General features: G+C 49.1%; 1 protein-coding gene and 1 non-coding gene across 9 annotated transcripts in view; both read right to left on the reverse strand.

Moving 5' to 3' along the window:
* MYLK3 (myosin light chain kinase 3) overlaps nucleotides 1–26,361 on the reverse strand; it is a 69,071-nt gene that overhangs the window by 7,477 nt on the left and 35,233 nt on the right. For 6 of the 8 annotated variants that reach the window (XM_008248379.4, XM_051833905.2, XM_008248380.4 and 3 more), the window contains exons 3-9: nucleotides 24,962–25,397; nucleotides 20,161–20,621; nucleotides 19,250–19,355; nucleotides 18,567–18,660; nucleotides 17,970–18,079; nucleotides 15,832–15,973; nucleotides 1,686–1,756 (exon numbers count right to left, since the gene is read on the reverse strand). In XM_008248379.4, the coding sequence (XP_008246601.1) occupies nucleotides 1,686–1,756; nucleotides 15,832–15,973; nucleotides 17,970–18,079; nucleotides 18,567–18,660; nucleotides 19,250–19,355; nucleotides 20,161–20,621; nucleotides 24,962–25,397 (1,420 nt within the window). The remainder of the gene's footprint in view (nucleotides 1–1,685; nucleotides 1,757–15,831; nucleotides 15,974–17,969; nucleotides 18,080–18,566; nucleotides 18,661–19,249; nucleotides 19,356–20,160; nucleotides 20,622–24,961; nucleotides 25,398–26,361) is intronic. The other 2 variants (XM_051833907.2, XM_051833906.2) reach the window with 1 other exon arrangement.
* LOC127487653 (U6 spliceosomal RNA) lies at nucleotides 17,625–17,731 on the reverse strand. The gene has a single exon (XR_007914702.1). It is a non-coding gene; the product is annotated as a U6 spliceosomal RNA (small nuclear RNA).

A 26,361-nucleotide genomic window follows, 5' to 3' on the forward strand; every position in this document is an offset into this window, starting at 1 on the left:
GTCAAAAATAATTAAAAAAAAAAAAACAAAAAAAAAAAAAAAAACAAATTTAAAAAAAAAATTAAGATGGTAATTTTTTTCTTCTTCAACTAATCAATTCATTTATTTATTTTAATTAAAAAACATAATTATGGCATACAACATGTTGTTCCGATATATGTGTGTCATCATATACTTATTATTTTGTGGTGAGAACACTTAAAAATTTATCCTCTTACCAACTTTCAAGTATACGACATTGTTGTTAATCTTGTTGTTACCTCACTGTACAATGGATCTCTTGAACTTATTCTTCTTGTCTAACTGAAATTGTTTTATCCTTTGGCCAACAACTCCCCAGGGCCACAGTGGTCGGGCCCACACTCCACATGTCCTTGAGGAAGGAAACAAACTCGTAGTTGACAATCTGCTAACCACCATGAACTCTCTATCTCTGTGTGTTCTTCTCTCTTAGATTCCACTTATAAGTGCAATCATGCGACATTTGTTTTTCTCTGCCTGACTCATTAGAAAAGCTCTGCTCATGAAGCTTAACAAGAGACCGCCACTGGTTTCAGATGCAGGCTGCGAGGCAGGTGCGAGGAGCCAGCAGAGGCCGAGCTCAGGAAAGCAGCCCTGCCTCCACAGGAATGAGGCTCTGCCTTCTGCTGCTTGCAGGTGGAGCAAAACTTACTTGAGAAAAACAGTCATGGAGTACACACACACACACACACACACACACACACACCTAAAACCTTCGGGAAGAGTTGAAAATTCAGCCATGATGTGAAGGACCTACCCAGAACATAATGTGATCCCCAGAGAACTGTCATTCTCGGAGGAAACAGAATTGTAGAGGAAGCCTGGAGGCTGGGCGTACGCGCACTGCCACATGTGTGAACTGAAGGCCTGGAGGTTGGGCAGCAGCCCTCCCAATGCCAAGGACTGTGATTAGCCGCTGCTAAGAGCCCACATCACCAGCTGTGAGCCCTGCAGAGGTGACTCTGATGGGGCAGCACCATACGGTGAAACCATACAGTCCCAGGATTCTAGCACTTTGATGGACTTGAAGATATCTTTTAAATTATATACATCTTAGGAACTGAATGTTGAGAACCTAACCACCCTCATAGGATGGTTTCACACTACCCATGTATTAACCCATTCAACTCATTACTGCCTCTGTGTCAATAGGTAATGTCACTATGTCCTCGTTTTACCCCGATCTAACCCAGTCCTGAGTGACTCCAGAACCACTCACCCATGGAACCACCTGATACTGTTACAAAGGTGCTTTCATATTTGACCCAGTCATTTCCTGGAGGGCAGGGCTGGGAATGGAGGGAGGCACTGCACAGCCCAGCACAGCCTGGTGCCAGGCAGCCTGGGGAATCAACAGAATTGCAGCATCGCATCCAGCAGCCCCTTTAAACCACCACTCCCCTCTCCGCTCAGATAGGTGGTCTGGAGCACAGCTAATCCCACAGCATGGCAGGGAGAAGCAGAGCCCCCAGCACAAAGCCACCCCCAGCAACGGTAACAGCAAGGCTCATCTGCAAGTTCAAGGCCACCAGCCTCTACCTGCAAGAGCTTCCCTGCATGCTCTCAAAACTCAAGCATTGCTTGGGCAGGGATAACCACAGCCAACGCAGCCACAAAGAGTCCCCAGAGAATTTTGTCCAAGCATCAAAATAAAACTCCCTTACCTTCTGGCCAGGCCAAAGTCAATGATCTTAATTTGATGTCCTGTCTGATTGACACACAGTATGTTCTCTGGCTGGGAAAGAAAGAGAATTCTGCTCAGTGCAAGTAACATCTACTTAGGTCTGCAGGTCCCACACTTACTCGACTTACAATCCTCAGTTTCCCAGCCTCCGAAGCAGATCAATGGCTCACATAAGCCCTACAGGATCCAGAGAAAAATGACGTGGGCTGGTGAGACATTAAGGATCAGTGTGGACTGTGGGGAACTAGATGACTCCTGGCCTGTGTCAAAGGGCAGCCCCCACTCAGCTCCAGCTACCAGCACCTTGCAGGAGTGCAGGCACAACTGCCAGCTTCTTAGGCCTCACAAGAAGCCAGAGACCCAGGTTTTTATGTGGAAACCCCGTGCTTTTAAGCGTTGACAGCTACATAAAATTCAAACACGCATTCATCATGTGTGGGACCCAAGCAGAACACCACGGCGATGCTGATCAGTCCCACAACTATTGGCTGGGGTTGGCGTTCCCAGCCCTGGCTGCACACTGGAATCACTGGTGCCCAGGCCACGACCCTGACCAGTGACATCAGAATCCCAGGCATCACTGTGCCGGTCAAGGGCAGCAGAGCTGCTAAACGCCCACCTGCCTTCTTGTGGTGACAGCTGGGAGCCGTGGGAGGGGATGGTGGCCTTGACACACTTTCTTGAGTGTGTCAAGTTTGGATCAGTTCTGAAGCCCCTGAGACTGCTTAGTGTGATGTTTGCTGCTTGTGTATGACAAATCTGGGAGAAGGGATGCATTGTGGTGCTGAATGAAGGTGGAGGCCTTTGTCCAAAGTAGCTGGAGACCTAGAACTCAGTGCCCAAGGCCAGGGGTCCATACCTGGTTCTTTAGCCCTGGATGAATCCCATCCCATTCCTGAAACCTCAGTGTCTCTATCTGTAAAATGGGACTAATAACCTCTTCCTGCCTGCCTCCCTAGAAGGCTGTGAGGATCAAGCGACCTAACACACATGAAACACTCTCCAGGGTCCCCAGCAAGTGCCAGGTACTGTTCCCACCAGGTTTTATTGTTACTTATGTTCCAGTGGGGTTGCACAGTCCCTCAGGTAGGAGGTGGTGTTCAAAGTCTCTGTGGCAGGGTGGCTGTTCGGTGCAGTGAATAATACACTGTTTGGGATGCCCACATCCCATATTGGCGTTTCTGGGCTAGAGCCCTGGCTCTGCTTCCAATTCCAGCTTTCCGCTGATGCAGACCCTGGGAGGCAGCAGGTGATAGCTCAAGTAGTTAGGTCCCTGCCACCCATAAGGGAAACCAGGACTGAGTTCCTTGCAGCCAAGCACTTGTGGAGTGAACCAGCACGTGGAAGCCCTCTCTGTCTCTGCCTCTCTCAAATTAAAAAAAAAAAAAAATCTCTGTGCTTCTAGAATAATCTCGTCCAATAGAAATATTTGAGCCATATATATAATTTAAAATTTCCTAGTAGCCACATTTTTAAAAAGTAAAAACAAACAAGTGAACTTAATTTCTGTAACATTATTTAAGTATAAATAATGATTATACCATAAAAGTCATCATCTTAAGGTATTCAGTTCAGTGATTTTTAGTCAATATCTGGATTTGGTCATTGTTCACCACCATCATTTAAGAAGATTTTCATTCCCTCACAAAAAGAACACAGCCACACCCATCATTAGTCATTCCTCCCTCACCCCTGAGCCCTGACAATTGTTAATGCATTTTCCTATTCTGGGCATTTCATATGAGTGTAACCACACGAGATGTGGTCTTTTGTGACTGGTTTCTTTAATTTAGCATAATTTTCTCAAGGTTCATCCATATTGTAATATGTACAACACTTCATTCCTTTTCACACCTAAATAATATTCCATGCCATGTTTTCTTATCTATTCTCCAGTCAATGAACGCCCAGGTTGTCTCCACTTTTTGCTATTATGAATAAAGCTGCTAAGAGCCTCTGTGTATGAGTTTTTGTGTCCACTTCTGTTTCGATTCTTTTAAGTGTATACCTAAAAGAGAAATTGCTGGGTCATATGATAATTCTATATTTAGAATTGTAGGAACTACCAAACTGTTTTGTTTGTTTTTTTTATAAATACTTCCCTTTTTTTTTTCTTAACTGATTGATTTGAAAGGCAGTGCAACAGAGAGAGAGAAATCTTCCATCTGAGGTTCAATCTCTAAATGGCTGCAACAGTCAGGTCTGGGCCAGGCCAAAGCCAGGTTCCATTCTCTTCTCCCACATGGGTGGCAGAGGCTCAAGTACATGGGCATCTTCCATGGCCTTCCCAGACACATTAGCAGGGAGCTGGATCTACTCTGACATGGTATACCAGCATCTCAAGCAGTGGCTTAACCCACTGGGTGACAACACCAGTCCCCTAACTATTGTGGTTTTTTTTTGTTTTTTTTGTTTTTAGATATTTATTTACTTGAAAGTCAGAGTTATACAGAGAGAGAAGGAGAGGCAGAGAGAGAGAGAGGTCCTTCATCTGCTGGTTCTCTCCCCAGTTGGCCGAAACAGCTGGAGCTGCGCCAATCCAGGAGCCAGGAGCTTCCTCCAGGTCTCCCATGTGGGTGCAGGGGCCCAAGGACTTGAGCCATCTTCTACTGCCATCCCAGGCCATAGCACAGAGCTGGATCTGAAGTGGAGCAGCCGGGACTCAAACTGGCGCCCATGTGGGACGCCGGCACTGAAGGCACCGGTTGTACTCATCACGCCACAGTGCCAGCCCCTTAACTAGATCACTAGTAATGGCCTTATCTTCCACCCTCTTCTCCCGGTGGCACTGCCCCCTCCTCAGCAGCCTCCTGCCTGCCATCACCACTAGCCCAAACACCATGCCTATGCCTACAATCAAGTTGCAAAGTTTTTTTTTTGTTTTTTTGTTTTTTTGTTTTTTTAACAGGCAGAGTTAGACAGTGAGAGAGAGAGACAGAGAGAAAGGTCTTCCTTTTTCCGTTGATTCACTCCCTGAGTGGCCGCTACAGCCGATGTGTTGCGGCTGTCGCGCTGCACGGATCGGAGCCAGGAGCCAGGTGCTTCCTCCTGGTCTCCCATGCAGGTGCAGGGCCCAAGCACTTGGGCCATCCTCCACTGCCTTCCTGGGCCACAGCAGAGAGCTGGACTAGAAGAGGAGCAACCAGGACAGAATCCGGTGCCCCTACCAGCACTAGAATCCGGGGTGCCGGTGCCGCAGGCGGAGGATTAGCCTAGTGAGCCGCCGCACCAGCCAGTTGCAGAGTTCTGATGGAGAGGTATTTGAAGTTGAAGTGGAAATTGCCAATCTGTGACTATCAAGACCATGCTGGAAGATTTGGAACAGATGATGAAGGAGATGATGACCCAGTTTTTGTACTAAATGTTCCTGCAGGAATATTAAAAAAAAGGGAGGGGGGTTCATCCCAGGATGTACCGACCACAAGGGTGGCCCTCCTCCTCCTCCTGAACATGATGAGAGCAAAGGAAAGCGAACAGATGCTCCCCCTGCTTGCCACCGAGCATTCCTGAAATTGACCCAGGAACGCTTCTTGACTTTTTCTGGCTGCAAACTACTTAGACAGCAAAGCTCTGCTTGAGCATTGCCAGGATGACTCCTGGGGAGAGTCGCAGGAGCTTCAATATAAAAATGGCTTTACTGAAAAAGAGGAAGCCCAGGCGCCGCGGCTCACTAGGCTAATCCTCCGCCTTGCAGCACCGGCACACCAGGTTCTAGTCCCGGTTGGGGCGCCGGATTCTGTCCCGGTTGCCCCTCTTCCAGGCCAGCTCTCTGCTGTGGCCAGGGAGTGCAGTGGAGGATGGCCCAAGTGCTTGGGCCCTGCACCCCATGGGAGACCAGGAGAAGTACCTGGCTCCTGCCATCGGATCAGCGCGGTGCGCCGGCCGTGGCGGCCATTGGAGGGTGAACCAACGGCAAAGGAAGACCTTTCTCTCTGTCTCTCTCTCTGTCACTGTCCACTTTGCCTGTAAAAAAAAAAAAAAAAAAAAAAAAAAAAAAAAAAAAAAGAGGAAGCCCAGGTAGGAAGAGAGCACCAGTGGTGTGAAGAGAGAAATGTCGTGCCTGACGCTGTAACACCGTAAGGATTGTTCCGCAATGCTGGTTGCACTGCTCTGTTTATAATTGTTAACGTTAAGCAAACAGTGGACAGACGCAGCAGCAAATCAATTGCTTAGTGAGTTATTGTCCTCGCTGCACGTGTAGCTTGAGTACAGATTCCAGACTTATGGCTGAGTTTCTTCTACTGTGATCGAAAGTTCCTGTTTTCTTTGCGCTGAATAAAACTGAACTGTGGGTTCTCAATAGAAAATGGCATTTCGGGCTTTCCCTCTTTTGTAAAGCAATTTCTGTTTGGCTTATTGTCTGGTTTACTTGAGTGGTCTTTTAAAAGTTCATATTTTTGTAAATAAAACAGCTTTCAAAAAGTTTTCTTAAGTAGAATTAAGAAAATATTCTTTATTCACAAGTTGGAAACTGGAAAGAGGCCACTGAGTGGGGTATAGAGCTGTCTTCCAGTGCTTGCTCAGCCACTACCACTGGTATTGCTTAGACTGTACCTAGCGGCGCTCCCTTAATTAAACCTCAGGACTTGCCTTATTTTCAATCCTCTTAGCTCTGCTTAGAAGACTCAGTTACTACCTGGTTTGTGTGTTTTTTTTTTTTTTTTTTTTTTTTTTTTTTTGTCCCCAGGGGGAGTAATATAACTAGACAGTTGTTAGCTTTTCCATTAAAAAAGATACCTAAAAGAAAGTTAAAGTGGTAGGGGGCTGGCATTGTGTAATGGGTTAAGCCGCCATCTGCAGTGCTGGCATCCCATATGGGTGCTGGTTTGAATTCCAGCTGCTACACTTCCAATCCAGCTCCCTACTAAAGCACCTATGAAAGCAGTGGAAGATGACCCAAGTTCTTGGGTCCTTGTACCCAACTTTGGAAGCCTGGATAAAGCTCTTGGCTCCTGGCTTTGGTCTGGCCCAGCCCCAGCCATTGTGGCCATTTGGGGAGTGAACCAGTGGATGGAAGATCTCTCTTTGTAAGTAAGTAAATCTATCTTTGAAAATAAATAAATAAATAGGGCCGGCGCCGCGGCTCAATAGGCTAATTCTCCACCTAGCGGTGCTGGCACACCAGGTTCTAGTCCCAGTCCGGGCGCCAGATTCTGTCCCAGTTGCCCCTCTTCCAGTCCAGCTCTCTGCTGTGGCCCGGGAAGGCAGTGGAGGATGGCCCAAGTACTTGGGCCCTGCACCCCATGGGAGACCAGAAGAAGCACCTGGCTCCTGGCTCCTGCCTTCAGATCAGCGCAGTGCGCCGGCCGCAGCGCACCAGCCGTGGCGGCCATTGGAGGGTGAACCAACGGCAAAGGAAGACCTTTCTCTCTGTCTCTCTCTCTCACTATCCACTCTGCCTGTCAAAAAATAAATAAAAATAAAAAAAAAGAAAGAAAGAAAATAAATAAATAAAATGGATAGCCAACAATTCTTTTCTATATATCTTTATTTCTCATTTAGACAGTCTAGTGAATTTGAAATGGTATCTTATTGTCTTGGTTTACATCTTCCTAATGATGTTGAGAATCTTTACATGTGCTTACTGGCCATTATACAACCTCATTGATTACATGTGTATACAATCCTTTGATGGTTTTTTAATTATCTGTCTTTCTATTGCTGAGTTATAAGGGTTCTCTATATATCCTAGAAACAAATCTCTTATCAGATGTATGATTTGGAAATCTTTTCTCCCAGTCTGTGAGCTGCCATTGCACTTTCTTGGTGGTATTCTCTGAAGCACAATGGTTTTTAATTTTGATAAGGTATAATTTATCTAATTTTCTTTTCATGGTTATGCTTTTGGTGTCATATCTAAGTAACTATTGCCTAATACAATGTCACAAAGGTTAATTTCTATGTGTTCTAAGAAGTTGATAGTTTTAGTTTTTATGTTTAGGTCTGCAATCCATTTTGAATTAATTATTGTATGTAATGTGAAGTAAGGGTCCAACTTCATCCTCTGGATATCTAGCAATGTCCCAGCAGCATTTTTTTAAAAACTATTTTTCCCATTGACTTGTCATTGAACAATCAATCATAAATGTAAGGGTTTATTTCAGGACTCTCAATTGTATTCCAGTGGATTATATGTCTGTCCTTGCACCAATGACTCTGTTTTGATTTTGGTAGCTTTGCAGAAAGCTCTGAAATCAGGAAATATGAGTCCACCAACGGTTTTCTTAAGACTGTTTTTGTGACTCTGGGTTCTTCAATTCCCATCCGAATTTTTTATAAAGATTTATTTATTTTATTTGAAAAGCAGAGTTACAGAGAAGGAGAGATCTATCTGCTGGTTCACTCCCTAAATGACCACAACGGCCAGAGCTGGGCCAGGCTGAAGCCAGGAACCAGGAGCTTCTTACAGGTCTCCCACGTGGGTTTTCCCTACTTGCCCAGGAACATTAGCAGGAACCTGGATGGGAAGTGGAACAGCCAGGACTCGAACCAGTGCCAGCACTGCAGACAGCAGCTTAACCCACAGTGCTGGCCCCCCAATCTGAATTTTAAGATCAACTCATTAATATCTGAAAACAAGCCAACTGTGATTTTGACGAAAACGATGTTGAATTTTTAGACCAATAGTGGAAATACTGTCACCCTAATAATATTAACTCTTCTAATCCATGACTATGGAGTCCCTTTGCACTATTTAGGTCTTTTTAATTTTTCTTCAAAATTGAGATGTAGTTGTCAGAGTATAATTCTTGCACTTAGTTTGTTAAACTTATTCCTAAATATTTTATCTTTTTGATACTTTTGCAAGTGAAAATTGTTTTCTTCATTTGATTTATGGATTGTTTACTGCTAGTGTATAAAAACACAGTTGATTTGTGTATATCTGTCCTTCAACCTTGCTGAATTTATTAATTCTGATAGTTTCCGCTTCTGAGCTTTTCTATGCACAAGATCCTGTCATCTGTGGCTGGAGATATTTTACTTCTTCCTTCCATTTATGAATGCCTTTTATCTCTTTTCCTGCCTAATTGTTTTGGTCAGAACTGCCAGTAAAATGTTTAATAGAAATGACAACAGCAGACTTCATTGTCTTTTTGCTGATCTTATAAGGGAAAGCATTCAGTCTTCTACCATTAGGTATAGCATCAGCAGGATTGGTGCTGTGGCGCAGCGGGTTAACGCCCCCGCCTGCAGCACTGGCATTCCATTCATGTCCCTGCTACTCCTCTTCCCATTCAGCTCTCTGCTATGGCCTGGGAAAGTGCTTGGGCTCCTGCACTGGCATGGGAGACCCAGAAGAAGCTCCTGGCTCCTGGCCTCAGATAAGCCCAGCTCCAGCTATTGTGGCCATTTGGGGAGTGAACCAGCAGATGGAAGACCTCTCTCTCTCTGTCTCTACCTCTCTCTGTGACTCTTTCAAATAAATAAATAAATAAATCTTGGGGTCAGCACTGTGGTGCAGCTGGTTAACGTCCTGGCCTGAAGCGCCAGCGTCCCATATGGGCACCAGTTCTAGTCCTGCCTGCTCCACTTCAATCCAGCTCTCTGTTATGGCCTGGGAAAACAGTAGAAGATGGCCCAAGTCCTTGGGCCCCTGCACCAGTGTGGGAGATCCAGAAGAAGCTCCTGGCTCCTGGCTTAGGATAGGCGCAGCTCCGGCCATTGTGGCCATCTGGGGAGTAAACCATCGGACAGAAGACCTCTCTTTCTCTCTCTGCCTCTCCTCTCTCTAACTCTGACTTTCAAATAAATAAATAAATCTTAAAAAATAGATAACTAAAAAATAAATCTTTAAAAAAAAAGTATAGCATTAGCAGGGCCAGCTTGTGGCACAGTGGAATAAGCCACTGCCTACAACTCTGGCACCCCATAGAGCACTGGTTAGAGCCCTGTCTGTTCTACTTCCAACCCAGATCTCTGCTAATGCACCAGACAAAGCAGTAGATGACGGCCAAAGAACTTGGACCCTGCCACCCATGTGGGAGACCCAATGGAGTTCCAGGCTCCTCATTTCTGCTTGGCTCAGCCCCAGTGGGGAGTGAGCCAGTGGATGAAAGATTTCTCTCTCCAGAGTCTCTGTAATTCTACCTTTCAAATAACTAAATAAATACTTTTAAAAGTATAATGTTAGCTGTGGATTTTCCCTGGATAACCTTTATGAAGTAAAGAAAGTTCTCTTTTATTCCCAAATAATGTATTGTTTTCATCATGGAAAATTGTTGGAACCAGGCAAACATTTTTTCTGAATTTACTGAAATTATCATATGATTTTGTCCTTTACTCTATTAAGAGGGCATTATTACAGTGATTGATTTTCATAAGTTAAGCCAACCTTGCATTATTGGGATAAATCCCACTTTTCCATGAGTATAATCATTTTTATATGTTATTATATATTCTGGTTGCTAGCATCTTAGTGAGCATTTTTACATTTATATTTATAAAGGATATTGGTCTATCAGGCCTGTAATTTTCTTTCCTTGTGATATTTTTATAAATGTAAAATTGATATCAGGGATCTGGTGTTGTAGCACAGCAGGTTAAGCCACCTGAGACCCCAGCATCTCATACGTACCCTGGATCAAGTACCAGCCGCTCCACTTTGAATCTAGCTTCCTGCTAATGTGCCTGGAAAAGCAACAGAAGATGGTGCAAGTGGTTGGGCCCCTGAAGCCAGGTGGGAGTCCCGGATGAAGTTCCTGGCTGCTGGCTTCAGCCTGGCCTCCTTTCTCCAGCTGTTGTAATACAGCCATTTGGGGAAGTGAACCAGCAGACAGAAGAGATGCCCTGTCTCCCTCTCTCATTCTTTACCTCTTTCAAATCAAATAAATAAATCTTTAAAAAAAAAAAAAGGTATCAGGATAAAACTGGCCTCATAAAATGAGTAAGGAAGTGTTCCCTCATCTTGAGTTTTTTGGAAGAGTTTGTGAAAGACTGGTATTAATTCTTCAAACATTTGGCAGAATTCACTGTTGTAGTCATATGGCCTTTGGCTTTTTTTTTTTTTTTTTGTGGTTCATTTTATTTATTTATTTATTTTTAAGATTTATTTATTTTATTTGAAAGGCAGAGTTACAGAGATCTTCCATCCATGTTTCACTCACCAAAGGTCCAGCTGGGGCTGGTCCAGACTAAAGCCAGGAACCTAAAACTCCAGAATATCTCTCACCTGGGTGGCAGGGTCCAAGCACCTGGGCCATCTTCCACTGTTTTCCCAGGTACGTTAGCAGGGAGCTGAATTGGAAGTGTGTGGTGGAATGAGAAGGCCATGTCAAGGTGGCCACTGGCAAGTGAGCGTCAGTTACTCAGGAATGGCTTTGAAACCCACCTGGCAACAGAGCCTGCCTGGTAACAGGCTGTGATTGGATGGCTTTGGAAACTGCCTGGCAACAGGCTGTGATTGGATGGATTTGAAACTGCCTGGTAACAGGCTGTGATTGGATGACTTTGGAAACTGCCTGGCAACAGGCTGGGATTGGTTGGGGCATAGACGGCCCCTTGACCAGATTGGCTGGTCTTGGCTATATAAGATGTGGTACCAACTGAAATAAACGAGTCTGCGGGCTGCTCGCCTCAGGCCCGCTTTCACCTGACTCCCGGAGTCTGTGTGGTGACTCCACGCCTCTTGCCCCCACCACGGTCCTCCTCTCAGAAACAAATCCACTGCAACATTGTTGAGAAATCAAATGCAACAGAAGTGGAGCAGCTGGGACTCAAACCAGAGCTCATATGGAATGATGGCATTACAGGCAACAGCTTAACCTGGTGCACCACAATGCCACCATTTTGGGTAGTTTTTGATGAATTTAGTCTTTTGGAGCTGGCGCTGTGGCATAATAAACTAAACGTCTGCCTGTGGGGCCAGCATCCCATATGGTTTGTGTCCTGGCTGCTCCTCTTCCAATTCAGCTCTCTGCTTATTGCCTGGGAAAGCAGAAGATGGCCCAAACTCTTGGGCTCCTGCACCCACTTGGGAGACATGGAATAAGCTGCAGGCTCCTGGCTTTGGATTGGCGCAGCTCGTGCTGTTGCAGCCATTTGGAGAATGAACCAGCAGATGGAAGATGTCTCTCTCTGTCTCTTTCTCTCTCTGTAACTCTTTCTTTCAAATAAATAAATAAATCTTAAAAAAAAAAAAAAGGTTTCTTGGGGCTGGCAATGTGGTACAGTAGGTTAATCCTCCACCTGTGATGCCAGCATCCCATATGGGTGTGAGTTCTAGTCCCGGCTGCTCCTCTTCCAATCCAGCTCTCTGCTATGGCCTGGGAAAGAGTAGATGGCCTAAGTCCTTGGGCCCCTGACCCCACGTGGGAGACCTGGAAGAAGTTCCTGGCTCTTGGCTTCAGATAGCCATTTGGGGAGTGAACCAGAGGAAGACCTTTCTCTCTGTCTTTCCCTTTCATTGTCTGTAACTCTAACTCTCAAATAATTTTTTTTAAGTTTTTTTTTTTTTTTTTTTTTTTTTTACAGGCAGAGTGGACAGTGAGAGAGAGAGACAGAGAGAGAAAGGTCTTCCTTTGCCGCTGGTTCACCCTCCAATGGCCGCCGCTGCAACCGGCGCACCGCGCTGATCCTGGCAGGAGCCAGGAGCCAGGTGCTTTTCCTGGTCTCCCATGGGGTGCAGGGCCCAAGCACCTGGGCCATCCTCCACTGCACTCCCTGGCCATAGCAGAGAGCTGGCCTGGAAGAGGGGCAACCGGGACAGAATCCGGCGCCCCAACCGGGACTAGAACCCGGTGTGCCGGCGCCGCAAGGTGGAGGATTAGCCTATTGAGCCACGGCGCCGGCTTTTTTTAAGTTTTAAAAAATAATTTAATCTCTTTACTTGTTGTAAGTCTATTCAGATTTTCTATTTCTTCTTGAGTCAATTTCAATAGTTTGTGCCTTCCTAAGAATTTGTCCATTTTATCGAGGTTATCAGCATACAATTTTTCATAGTATACTTTTTAATTTTATTTTAAGATTTATTTATTTATTTGAAAATCAGAGTTACAGACAGAAAGAGTGAGACAGACACAGAAAAAGAGAAAGATCTTCCATCTGCTGGATCGCTCCCCAGATGGCTGCAACAGCCAAGGCTGTGCCGAGCCAAAGCCACGAGCTTCATCTGGTCTCCCAGTGGCTGACAGGGTCCCAAACACTTGGGCCATCTTCACTGCCTTTCCTCAGGCCATTAGTAGTGAGCTGGATCAGAAGTGGAGCAGCTGGGACATGGACTAGAGCCCATACGGGATGCTGGCATTGCAGGCAGTAGCTTTACCTATGACACAATGCTGGTCCCACAATGCTTTTTTATTTCTGTATTCCTGATCATAGTCACTTAAGTCTTCTCTCTTTCTTTCACAGACCTAAATATTTCAAAATTTATTGATTTTTTTTCAAATAATCAACTTTCAGTTTCATTATTTTTTCCCTTTTTTAATGTTATTTTGTTTTTTAATTTTTTGTTAATTTTTAAAATTTATTTATTTGACAGATAGAGCTAGACAGTGAGAGAGAGACAGAGAGAAAGGTCTTCCTTCCGTTGGTTCACCCCTCAAATGGTCGCTATGGCTGGAGCCACGCTGATCCAAAGCCAGGAGCCAGGTGCTTCTGGTCTCCCATGCGGGTGCAGGGGCCCAAGCACTTGGGCCTTCCTCCACTGCCTTCCTGGGCCACAGCAGAGAACTGGACTGGAAGAGGAGCAACTAGGACTAGAACCTCGTGCCTATATGGGATGCCAGCGCCGCAGGTGGAGGATTAATCAAGTGAGCCACAGCGCCGGCCCCAATGTTATTTTGTTATGCTCTAGTTTTCTTATTTCCTTCATTTTTACTTGCTTTGAATGGAAGATTAGATTATTGATTTTAGGGGCTGGTGGTGTAGCATAGCAAGTGCTGGTTGGTGTCGCTCCCCCTCTTCGTGGAGGAACGACACAGGACCCTGCGCTGTTCTTTCTGTCTGCTCGGCCCTCCCCGGGTTTGCTGCTGGTTCTTCCCGGGTTGGCTACTATCCCTTCCACCTCCGTGGAAGGGCAGTTCCCCCTGGCCACATTCCCCACTTCCGCAGGGGAGCGGCACACCACCGGCCGGCTTTCTTGGGGGCTGCACAGGTGTTCCTTCAGATAGATGTTCCCCATAGATGTTCCCCATAGATGTTCCTGGTGCATGCCGTCTCTCTCCTCCTTTATAGTCCTCCTCCGCCAATCCCAACTCGGCTGCCCACACGCCGAGTACGCTGCTCTCCAATCAGGAGCAAGTCCTACAATTTATTGGTTGAACTGGAGGCAGCTGTGCGGAAGCTGTTTACTTCTCTCCCAGCGCCATATTGTGGGAGAGCAGATGCATAGAATAAGTCTTAATTCCAGTAACTTAGTCCAGTCCGGATTGCTCCCCACAGTTGGTGTCCCAGTATGCCACTTCTGACACAGCTCCCTGCTAAAGGCTTGGGAAAAGCAGTGGAAGATGGCCCGGGTGCTTAGGCCCCTGCCACCCATTTGAGAGACCTGGATGAAGCTCATGGCGTCTGGCTTCAGCCTGGCCCGGCACTGGCCCTTGTGGACATTTCAGGGAGTGACCAGCAGATCACTAAATCAGTGTCAATTTTAAATTAATTAAAATTAATGAGGTATCCCAAGTGGCAATGTACCCACTGTGCTACAACACCCACCCCTCTTTATATGTATTTTAATCCACACAACTTCCTTAGAAGATAGGGATTGTGATTTCCCACTTGCAATTGCTAAGTTCAAGGAACTCACCCAGGGCTCACAACCAGGGCTGAATCAACACGAGGCCTGCTGGGAAATGGGCCTCAGCAATGAGAGCCGCTCTGCTGTGGAGTCACAGGAATTTTCTCAAAGGTTGGTCCTTGACCCAGAATCACAGAGTGGGTTCCTGAGCTTTCCCTAATTCCCCACCTCAGAGAAAACTGGTCTGGAATTAGCTGCAGTGAGTGGGGGGAACCCGAAGCTCACCCCCACCATGTTTCTGAGCATCCCAGTCGTACAGTCTGATGTGAATCAGGGAAGGTCAGAAGGAGCGATGTGCACCCCATGGATGCAGCCACTGAAATTCATCCCCTTCCTCAAATGAGTGGTAGAGAAGCACCTGTTGGCTCGATGGGATGGAAAACCACAGAAGTAGCCACTAGATATCACGTGCTTACTACCAGCCAGGAACTGTCCCAGACTCCACAGCCGTGACCCTGCTAGGACATTCCTAGGAGTCAAAAGAAGATGTAAAATTGGATAATCGAGGGATTATCGCACAGCCCTTAGAGAGAATGAGGAAAGACTCCACAGTATGTTGTTAACCAGAAAAGGCAAGCTTTGAAACCAGATGCATCTCATGACCCCTTTGGGTGTTTGTGTGCCATGCTCATTGCTCGTAGAAAAACACTTCTCAGAGGGCCAGCGCTTTGTCATAACAGGTAAAGCCACCACCTGCACTGCTGGCATCCCATATGGGCACCAGTTCAAATTCTGGCTACTCCACTTCCGATCCGGCTCTCTGCTATGGCCTGGGATAGCAGCAGAAGATGGCCCAAGTCCTTGGGCCCCTGCACCCATGAGGGACACCCAGAGGATGCTCCTTGCTCCTGGCTGCGGATGGGTGCAGCTCCAGCCGTTGTAGCCAACTGGGGAGTGAACCAGGGGATGGAAGACCTCTCTCTCTGTCTCCCTCTGCCTTTCCTTCTCTTTCTGTGTAACTCTGACTTTCAAATAAATAAATCTTAAAAAAAAAAAAAAAAGAAAAAACACTTCTCAGCATGGAGACTTCACAGGGAAGAACCCTGTGTATTTTTACACTACTATATGGTCTCTACATATTTGTTGCCACTAACTTATGTTTCTTCTTCAACTTTTAAAAAAGTATTCTTAAGAATATTTTTAAAGAAAAAACGGTCATTGTAACATTTAATGTCCAAATCACACTTAAAGAGGTACAATTATCCCCAAGTCACAGGTGGGAAAACTGAGGCTCCGAGGAGCAGCACCACTGGACTGCCCTAGATTCCAGAACTAGGAAATGGCAGAGAGCCAAGAATGGATGCCAGGATTGCCTGCTCACAGCTCTGGCTGACAAGCACACAGCAGACTCAGGGGCTGGGAGGCCCAGCTGCCACGAGCCCAGGGCGGAGCCTACCTTGAGGTCCAGGTGCAGGATGTAGTGCTGGTGGAGGTAATGCACCCCCTCACAGATCTGCTTGGTGAATAAGACCACGTCCAGCTCCGTCAGGTGGTACTTCTCATCCGTGATCCGGTCGAAGAGTTCACCTCCGTCCACACTGTCAGGACAGAAGGAGAGGCAGGCTCTCAGTACTTCTCCACGATTATTGCCCAGGGTCCAACAACCTAGCCCAGCTAAGCACTAGGTTATACCCTGTGCGGGACAGGGCCACTGCCACTGCCACATGCGGTTGTACAAGACCTTCGCTCTGGCCCGTTCCCAGCAAAATCCCAGGGTATGGGTTGTAAGAAGAAAATAATGGGACTGGCGTTGTGGTACAACAGGCATAGTGCTGACTGCTACGCCAGCATCCCATTTCTGAGTGCTCCTCTGCTTCCCATCCAGCTCCCTGTTAATGCACCTGGGAAAGCAGTGGAAGATGGCCCAAGTGTGTGGGCCCTGCCACACACAAGGGAGACCCAGAGTTCCTACCTCCTGGCTTCAGGCCTGGTCCAGTGCCAGTCGTTATGGCCATTTGGAGAGTAAACCAATGGATGGAAGATTCTCTCTCTCTCTCCCTGTGTGTGTGTGGGGGGGGGGGGGGGGTGAATAAATAAATCAAAAAAGGGAAGTAATGGCCAAAGGGAAGAAAGGATGATCTTGCATATTGATAACCAAGGTTCACTCTGAGTAATCTAGAATCATCTGCCTGCAGGGACCAGCTAGTACCCACGTGGCAATGAACCCAAGTAAGCAAATCAGACTATATATGAGAAAAATGGCTCCTGAAAACACATAGTTCTTGGCCTGTCTTCTGTTTTCCCACTTTCCTCCATCCCAGCAGAAGAAAACCAGCAACACAAACACAGAAATAAGTCAGCCCTTGGCCTCAGTGCAAGGAGTAGCTGGGAGGGGTGGGGCGCATGGCAGATGGGAGACCCGCATCCCCGTCTAGCAGGGCCGCCACTGTGAGCTCCAGAGTTTCCAGCTGCTTGCAGCTCCAGCACTACTAGATCTTCTGCATCTTCCACATAATCTGATTATAGGTTTTTGTTTGTTTGTTTGTTTGACAGGCAGAGTGGACAGTGAGAGAGACAGAGAGAAAGGTCTTCCTTTGCCGTTGGTTCACCCTCCAATGTCCACCGCGGCCGGCGCACCGCGCTGATCCGATGGCAGAAGCCAGGTACTTATCCTGGTCTCCCATGGGGTGCAGGGCCCAAGCACCTGGGCCATCCTCCACTGCACTCCCGGGCCACAGCAGAGAGCTGGACTGGAAGAGGAGCAACCAGGACAGAATCCAGCGCCCCGACCGGGACTAGAACCCGGTGTGCCGGCACCACAGGAGGAGGATTAGCCCAGTGAGGCGCGGCGCCAGCTGATTATAGATTTTAAAATGAAATTTTCTCCTTTCCAATTTTGTTTAAAGATTTATTTATGCATTTGAAAGAGTTACACAGAGACAGAAGGAGAGGCAGAGAGAGACAGAGGTCTTCCATCCAATGGTTCACTCCCCAATTGGCCACAATGGCCAGAGCTGCTCTGATCTGAAGCCAGGAGCCAGGAGCTTCCTCTGGGTCTCCCACAAGGGTGCAGGGGCCCAAGGACTTGGGCCACCTTCCACTTCTTTTCTGAGGCCATTACCAGGGAGCAGGATCAGAAGTGGGGCACCTGGGACACGAACAGCCACCTATATGGGATGCTGGCATTTCAGGCATCAGCTTTACCCACTATGCCACAATACCAAACCCCCATTGATTTTTTTTTTTTTCAAAAATATGGAATGCTTCACAAATTTGCCTGTCATCTTTGTGCAGGGGTCATTCTGATCTTCTCTGTATTGTTCCAGTTTGAATACATGTGTATGGGAAGCAAGCACTCCAATTGTTAACAACTAACTCAAAATTACCAAAAATTGTGTAGGCCAAGCCAATAAATACCATGCATATCAAGTCATGTTCACTGGCCACTGACTTGTGCCAAAATGACTTTGTCCCGTGTTCCATAGGCAAGCCAGAGAAGAGGGGATGACAAGGCGCTGGATGTCCCAGCGGAGGCAATGGAATGGGGAGCTGTGCTGCAGCCTTGCACCCAGGCCCGACCTCCAAGACACTCACTACTCCATGACCAGTGTGCAGCTGTGCTTGCTCTCGAAGGCATCGTAGAGCTGGATCAGGTTCACGTGGCTGAGCTGGTTCATGATGTTAACCTCATTCTTCACATCCTCCTGGTAGAACCAAAGACAGGGGTAGCCAAGCAAATGGGCCAGCTGTGCCTCCCAAGACAGACAGACAGACAGACACAGACACACACACACACATACACACGCACACTTCCATCATCCTTCAATTTCCTGCCCTCGCACCAAGCCTCTGTGACTCACCACCCAAACCAGGCTCTTACAACATAACAGACTTTTGTCCAACCCACCAATTTCACAGATAGGAACCCTGAGGCCCAAGAAGGAGGGGGCCTTGTTGGTCAGGATCCCGCAGGCATCTCGGCAGAGCCATGCCTGAACACCCGCACTTGGACTAAGGAGTGTAAGGTGACTTGCTGACAGGAGCATGAGAGTCACAGGAAAGAGGCAGGAGAGGCAGTGGCCCTGCTCCTGGTGGAGGGGCCTGGGGCTCGGAGGTGGGTGAAGGTGAAGGCCCTGGAGGAGTCCTGACCCTGGCCAGAGGCACCTGGTTGGCCCCCAGCAAATGTCTCACCCGGTCCTTGGCACTCTTCACTTTGATGATCTTGGCTGCCAGTGAAAGACCCGTGGACTTCTCTGTGCACCTGTGGACCTGGCCAAATCGGCCCCTGTGGAGACACAGAGGTGACACGGGGTGACAAGAGGCTTACCCCAGACACAGTGAGCCATGGGTCACCCTGGGCTTCCTGCTCCTACTCTGTCCTCCACACACACCCTGTGAACCATCCTACACCCCAAGAATATACAAGTTGTCACCCCACACCAAGGGCTCTCCTGATACCCAGAAGATCTCTCTTCACCCATTTCATGGGTCTCTGTTATACTCTAAGGGAAAACCTCCTCACCCCAAACCACATATGTTATCCTGCACCCGATGTGGGCTATCCCTTGCCCCTATATCACATGGGTTATCCTGCACCCAGGGGATATCCCCTGCTCACATCATCCCATACAAGCTGTCTTGCACCCTAGAGAATGTCAGCTCTCCTGTCTCCACACCCTGCGCCTCCCCTCACCCAGGACACAGGGGTTCTCCTGTCCTTTGGGGCTATGCCTTTCCCCCTCATGCTGTGCAGGACCTCCCTCTCCTACTCCTAGCTCAATCAGCCAGTTCCTAGAGCTGCCCAGCAGTGTGCCAGCTCAGTTCTACCCCCACTGCACCTGTTCCCACTCTTAACAAAGCAGAGGGCCACCTACCCGCCCAACACTTCATGCTGGCGCACTGTGTAACCCGCTGAGATCGACGTCTCCTTGACGCTCACCACCCGGTGTTCAAAAGGGGCAGGCGGGGCTGGACTGTCATCTGTTTGGGAGACAACACAGAACCTGTGAGCCAGGAGTCCCACTTGGTCCACCGATTGACAAGCCCTCAGCCCTTTGTACAGCCCTGGTATTTGAAAGCCCATTCTCAAGAATAGTCTCACTGAGGGCAGGTGCTATACATAGCACAGCATGTCAGGCCCCTGCTTGGAACACCTGCATCCCACATGGGAACGTTGGGGATGGAGTCCTGCCTCCACCTCGGGTCCAACTTCCTGCTGAGGCACACGCTTAGAGGCCAGTCCAAATACCAGCAGCCAGAGCTGGAACAGGTCAGAGCCAAGAGCCCAGAGCTCAATCTGGGTCTCCCACGTGGGTAGCAGGAAGCAGGTGCTTGAGCCATCACCTCTGCCTCCCAGGGTGCACACTGGTAGGAAGGTGGAACAGAAGCGGAGCCAGGACTTGACCCAGGCCCTAGATAGGGCCTTTTCAAGCCCTGTCTTAACTATAGCATCTTAACTGCTGTGCCAAACGCCCACCCCACATCTTCCTGGCCTCCGTCTAAAGCAATGCCAATGATGAAACTACAAGGCAAGCGGGTGGCATGGGCAACTCTAGCCACATAGGTCCCCACCTCCCCTCCCACCACAGCCACTGCAAGTTCTATGTTTCTGCACCTGGGTCTCCTGGACCTGGAGGCTGTTTGCAAGCCGTGGACTCCTCCAGATCCATGTTCTCCGCCAGATCCAAATTATTTGCCCCTAGAAGCTGAGAAAGGCCCCCCAGGAGCAGGGCCTCCAAACTCTGACCTCAGAGCCCACACGAAACCAGACAACAGCGTCACTTACCCAGAATCACGCCGCCAGCCTCAGCACCGGGGGGCGTCCTCCCTTCTGCTTCGCCTTTCCCAGAGGCCCCGGCTGTGCAGTCCATCCTGGGGTCAGGGTGTCCTGCTCCTGGGCCTTTGTCCTGCAGCAGGCCCGGGTCCCCAGCAGCGTTGTCTCCTGTGTCCCTGCTGGCTGAGTGTGGCGCCATGGCCGCCTCGGCCCCAGGCCCTTGCTCCTCCTCTGCTTTTGCAGCCTCGTTGCTGCTCCTCTCCTGCAGTGAGGGAAGCTCTCTGGCTCCTCTGAGGGTCTGTTCTCCTGACTGAGTCCCAGGGTCTTGGGGGCAGCACCTGGGCCCGAGTGGGTCCTGCTCACCTGCAGGGGCAGCCGCTGCAGCCTCTGCAGGGGGTGTGGATCTGGGGCTGCCCCCTCGGGTCACAAGCAGTTCCCCAGGAGTATCCATCTCTTGCACGTGGATGGAGATCCTGGGGCAGACAGAAATATGGCCCTGAGGTTAAAGACAACCACCCTGGAGTCAGATCAAATAACTACTGCTGTCGCTTACTGACAGTGGCCTCTTGGCTTCAGTTTTCTCATCTGTAAAATGGGGGCCTTAGGGCTGTTATAACAGTAGTTTCAACTTGTGGTTGAAACCAGTAAACTCCAATCCCCTGCCTCTGGCATTCCTGAGCACTTCTGCCCAGACAGGACCCGGAGGCACAAGACTGGTTTCCATGATAGATGGTGTCCCTGGGCTTGAGACAACCAAGGGAAGACAAGGGTGATGGCTTGATGTCTCCTGAGGCCCTTGAAAACCTGCTTCTGTCCCAGGAGGATTGTGGCCTGCAGGTGGGAGAACTGGGTTCTTCTCACCCTGCTCTGGGCCTCAGTTTCCCTTCCAGCTAAATGAAGATGAGAAATTATGCCAAACATCGCGCTGGAAGCCCCAGTCAGATGTAGCTGATTAGAATCAGGCAATTAGTGTCAGCACTGTGATGTAGGCGCTTAAGCTGCCCCTTGCAAGGCCTGCATCCTGTTTAAGAGTGGAGGTACAAGTCCCAGCTCCTCTGCTTCAGATCCAGCTCCCTGCTAAAGCATCTAGAAAGACAGCAGATGATGGCCCAAGTACTGGGAGACCCAGATGGGGTTCCTGACTCCCGGCTGTTGCAGCCATCTGGGGAGTGAACCATTAGACGGAATCTCTGTCAAATAAATAAACAAATCTTTAAAAACAAATCAGGCAATAGCTCCTAAAAGATTGGACTCTGTTTCCCTCGAGGACAACAGAGCTGCAGCCCCAGTGGCTGCAGAGCAGCCCCCCGCTCCCCTCAGCCCCAACCCACCCTGGCAAAGCCCAAACCCACTTCATTCATTTTCACTACACAAACACTGCAGCACTGGGTTTGTGACCCTAGCTGGGGGCCAGGAAAGGCCCTCTGAGCCCTGATGCTCCAAAGGAGGGAGCCTGATCGGACAGCCACCTCCCGCCCGGGCTCAGATCCCCGCTCAGAGTCACCCCTGACTCTGACTGCCCCTCAGTGGGATTTCTTTTTGCAGAATCACAGTCCCCCTGCCATGGGCTCTAGGTGGGTTGGCGGGTGGGGAGGGACAGTGTCTGGCATGGCCCAGTCTTGAGCAGGAAGCCAGGTGGCCTCAATGTAGGTCTTAGCTCTGCCTGTGGAGTGTTGGATACTTCGGACAAGCCCAGCCTCCATTTCCTCCTCTTCAACAGGAATGGTTACCCTTTACAGGTGCGCTCAGAGGGTCAAATGAGAGGGGAAAGCACAAATGCAGGGTTCAGAAAGTGGGGCCTTGGAGCAGGCGTGTGGCACAGCAGGTTAATCTGCTGTCTGCATCCCATGTGTGCATCGGCTCAGGTCCCAGCTGCTCCACTTCCAATCCAGAAAGCAGAGGAAAATGGCCCAGGTACTTGGGCCCCTGCCACCCATGTGGGAGACCCAGTTGAAGCTCTTGGTTCCTGGCTTTGGCCTGGCCCAGCTCTGGCTATTGGCAGCCATTTGGGGAGTGAACCAGCAGATGGAAGATTCCCTCTCTCTCTTTTGCTCTCTCTCTCTTTTTCTCTCCCTCCCTCCTTCCCTCTCTCTCTCTATATAAAACTTTGATTTTGAAATAAATAAGTTAATCTTTTTATTAAAAATGTAGAGCCTAAAATAGTGCAGTCACCATGGGAAACCACAGAGAGCCTTCAAAAGTTCACAGTAGAAAAGAGAACTGGAAGTAGAGCTACCGTATGTCCCGGCAATTCCACTTCTTGGCGTACATCCAAAAGAATCAAAAGCAGGAGCTCCAGAGATATTCGTACACCCGTATTGGTAGTGGCCTTATTCACAGTAGCCAAATGTAGAAGCTACTCAAATGCCCACTGATGGACAAGTAGATAAACAAAATGTAGCAATACGCACAATGGATTATTATTCAGCCTTACAAGGGGAATCCTGACACTGGCTACAGCACAGCTGGACCCTGTGAACATCATATTAAGCGAAGCATAAAAGGACAAATTCTGTATGACCCCATTTCTTTTTTTTTTTTTTTTTTTTTTTTTTTTTTTGACAGGCAGAGTTAGATAGTGAAAGAGAGAGAAACAGAGAGAAAGGTCTTCCTTTTTCCATTGGTTCATCCCCCAAGCAGCTGCTACGGCCGGTGTGATCCGAAGCTTCCTCCTGGTCTCCCATGCAGGTGCAGGGCCCAAGGACCTGGGCCATCCTCCACTTCCCTCCTGGGCCACAGCAGAGAGCTGGACTGGAAGAGGAGCAACCGGGACAGAATCCGGCGCCCCAACTGGGACTAGAACCCGGGGTGCTGGCGCTGCAGGCAGAGGATTAGCCTAGTTAGCCGTGGCGCCGGCCTGTATGACCCCATTTCTTTGCACTACCTGCAGTAGAAGGGTGAGTACCTCTGGGGAGAGTAGGAAGCTGTTTAATGCGTACAGAGTCTCAGTCTGCAAGATGGGCAAGTCCGAGAGCTCTCGAGCTTGCAACACTGCGAACACACTTGCTACTGAACCTCACACTGGCTAAGGTGGCGACCGTATGTTATGTCCTTTTTGTCACAATACAAAGAAGAGAAATAGAGGGCTTTCTCCAGCAGTTGAATCATCAGTGCCTGCCCTGATGCATCTGAAAGACTTGGCAGCCTGTCCACAGCCACACATGGGGTGTGCGGCACTGGGCAGGAGGCAGAGTCCTTTCAACACTCTGCCCCTTCAGACCAAGTATGGGTCAGGGATGACAGTGTAGGATGGGAAGTGTTGCATTCAACCCAAGCCAAGCCAGACCTAGCTCGGGCCTCATCCCCGAACCAGGAACACAGGGGACTGTGGCAAGCAAGTCACTGGAGGAGTAGCCAGGGGGTCAGCAGAGGCCAGTGGTCACTGCTCATTTTCAGGTGGGCACAGGAGGACCCCCCATGCCGATGCCATGCAGTTCCACGCCACTCTAAGCTTTTGTACACACCACACAGCATGCCCACAGCAGGCATTGCTAATCAATTACTGCATTCTGTGCCACTAAGTCCAGAGAATGGTCTCAGGATCCTCCACACTGTCAATCAGAGCAGTGTAGGAGACAGTGGACTTCAAACATCCATTCACGAGGTGAAGAAGAGCAGGTGGTGATGTCTCCATTTCCTCAGCCCCACTGCAGGCCCCATGTGCCCAAAAGTCAGCTCCAGGCTGAAGCTGAGACGGAGATCCTATCTTCCCACTCAGGATCTTCCTGGGACCCCTAACAAGTTCATGGAGAGTTCACCCCCAGCTCCAGATTCCACATTTAGAGCCTTGGCCCCACTCCAGGGGCGCCTGCCAGGAATTCCTCTCTCCAGCCTGTCAGGGCTCCAGGGAGGCTCTCATTTCCTTCCAGAACAAAGGCAGACAAAAGATCTAGGCTTCTCTGCCAATCACCACAGCAAACACAGACATCAGATCCCCTCCCAGAGCCAGGCCACAGGGTCTTGGTTATAGGTCAGGGCAGCCCAGGGCAGACACAGGCCCCTCAAGAGAAACACAGTGCCCTTCAGCAGGCCACTGGGTAATCTGCACCGTCCCCAGGGATGTGCTGCCCACAGGCCTCAGGGGACAGCGGCTCTTCATTCTCCTACCCAGCGTCTGCTGAGCACAGCTCTGAGGCTGCACCCGCTGGGCCAGGGTAGCTCACACAGTTCCACCTCCAGATCCTCCAGCATCACCCTCCCCAGAGGCTCTGGGTTGACTCAGCTGGCACCTATCTCCCACCTCTGAGGGTCCCATCTTTCCCTACCACATTATTGAAGGTTTCATCAAATTCCAGCCTAAGGGGCAGGGTGGTACAGCGGTTAAGGGCACAGAGTCTGGATCCAGGAACCTGGATTCGGATCCCAGTTCTGAATCCCCAGCTGTGTGGTGGCCCCAGGCACTTTGAGCCTGAGCTTCCTCGTCAATAGGATGAGGATGACAATCGCGCTCACGTGAAATGAGACGAGGCCTGTGAAATGCTCGGCTAATGCTGGGCCATCGGGAAGCGCTCTGAGCTCCATCTTTTAGCCATTGTTACTGAGCTAAGAGCTGGTGACACTCAGCGCTGCTCCCCACTGTAGTCACACACTCTGGACCCACGGACTCAGAATCTCTGGGCATTGGGTTTTATAATCCCTCAAGTAGTTCTGTCGGACAGCAGACAGTCAGTGCTCTTTGCTCCCACATGCAGAGTCTAAGCCTTCTCTCTTCCCCTCTGGCTAGCCTAGCACAGTACACTCAACCCCAACAGCTGGCCCATTAGTCATGCTCCAGCAGAGGGGCTGCACTGGACTCCTTCCATCGCCCCCTTACCTTGGAGATGTTTCTCCACCACTGGGAGCTGTCCTGACCACAGCTGGGAGCCCTGGGAGCCCTGAGGGCTGGGGCCTGGACCCTGAAGTCAGCTTCATGGGCTCCTCTGAGGGCTGTGGCCCAGGTTTGCTGGGCGATGTTCCTCGCCCAGCACTTGGAGCAGCCTCCTGGCTGGCAGGAACTTCACTGATCCTGTCGGGTGCCACAGCCAGTTCCGGGTCAGTCCTGGGGTTCTCGCTGGATGTCGTGGGAGCTTTGGCTTCTGTGTCTGTGGGCAGCTGCAGGTGATCAGGGGGCACCTGGCCTGAGCCAGGAACTCCATCTCCCTGCCCTGGTGAGGCCCCCGCCTGTGTGAGGAAGCCAGCTCCCATCCCTGAGGCGCTGACGGGGTGCAATCTCTCCACTGTCCCCTCTGGCAGCTCAGCCTTCTGGCTCTCTACAGGAAAATAAGCAGGATAAAAAGGCACTCCTATTTGCAGGAGTTTATCACAAAGACCCTGCAAAGCATAGGCACAAGGTCACTCAGTGTACCATGGTTATAATCGCGGAAGACTGGAAAAAACCCACAGGACCACCAGGAGAGAGTGTGTTGATCCACTGCGTAGATGCGTTGCACAGCCATAGCGAATGGTAAAATGGAGAAGTGAGTATCTCCACACGCAGCTGTGGAGTGACATCAAGGGGAGCCGTGCATGTTACTGCTATGGTTTGGATGTGGTTTGTCTCTCCGGGATCCATGTGCTGGGAGCTTGGTCCCAGGCTGGTAGCACTGGGAGACGGTGTGAACCTTGAAGATGAGGGGCTTAGTGGGAGGTCCTTAGGTCTGCTGGGGGGATGCCCTTGAAGGGTTTCAGTTCTTTCTTTGTAACCCCTTGGTAATTCTCAGGAGGGGGTTGTTACAAAAGCCTGAGCCTGGCCCCACCCAGTCTCTCCCTTGCTTCCTGTCTGGCAGTGTGATCACTTAATCCCCACCCACCATGCAATACAGCCAAGAGGGCCCCACCAGAGCTGCTCCATGCAGACCCTGGAATCTCCAAAACTGTGAGCTAAGTAAACCTCTTTTCTGCATAAGGTTAGGCTATTTCAGGTAGCTCATTATGGTAATGCAGAACAGACTAGTACAGTATCCTGCTTATCTAAGAAGGGAGAAATTGTGGGAATCTAGACTTACAAACACTTATCATGTAGTCTTGATATAGTAGACCTCAAAGGAAAAATAAGACAGAATGTTTTAAATGGTTACATATGGGTGGAGGAAACAGGGTACTAGGAACAAGTACAGAAGTTAGACTTCTCTTAATATATACATTATTTTAAAACTTGACTTTGGATCCATGTAAATATTATGTAAAAGTATAAAAGAAAACTAAACTTTAAGAGAGCAATCCATAAACATTTAA

This window comes from Oryctolagus cuniculus, chromosome 18, assembly GCF_964237555.1.
Source record: "Oryctolagus cuniculus chromosome 18, mOryCun1.1, whole genome shotgun sequence".
NCBI classification, from domain to species: domain Eukaryota; kingdom Metazoa; phylum Chordata; class Mammalia; order Lagomorpha; family Leporidae; genus Oryctolagus; species Oryctolagus cuniculus.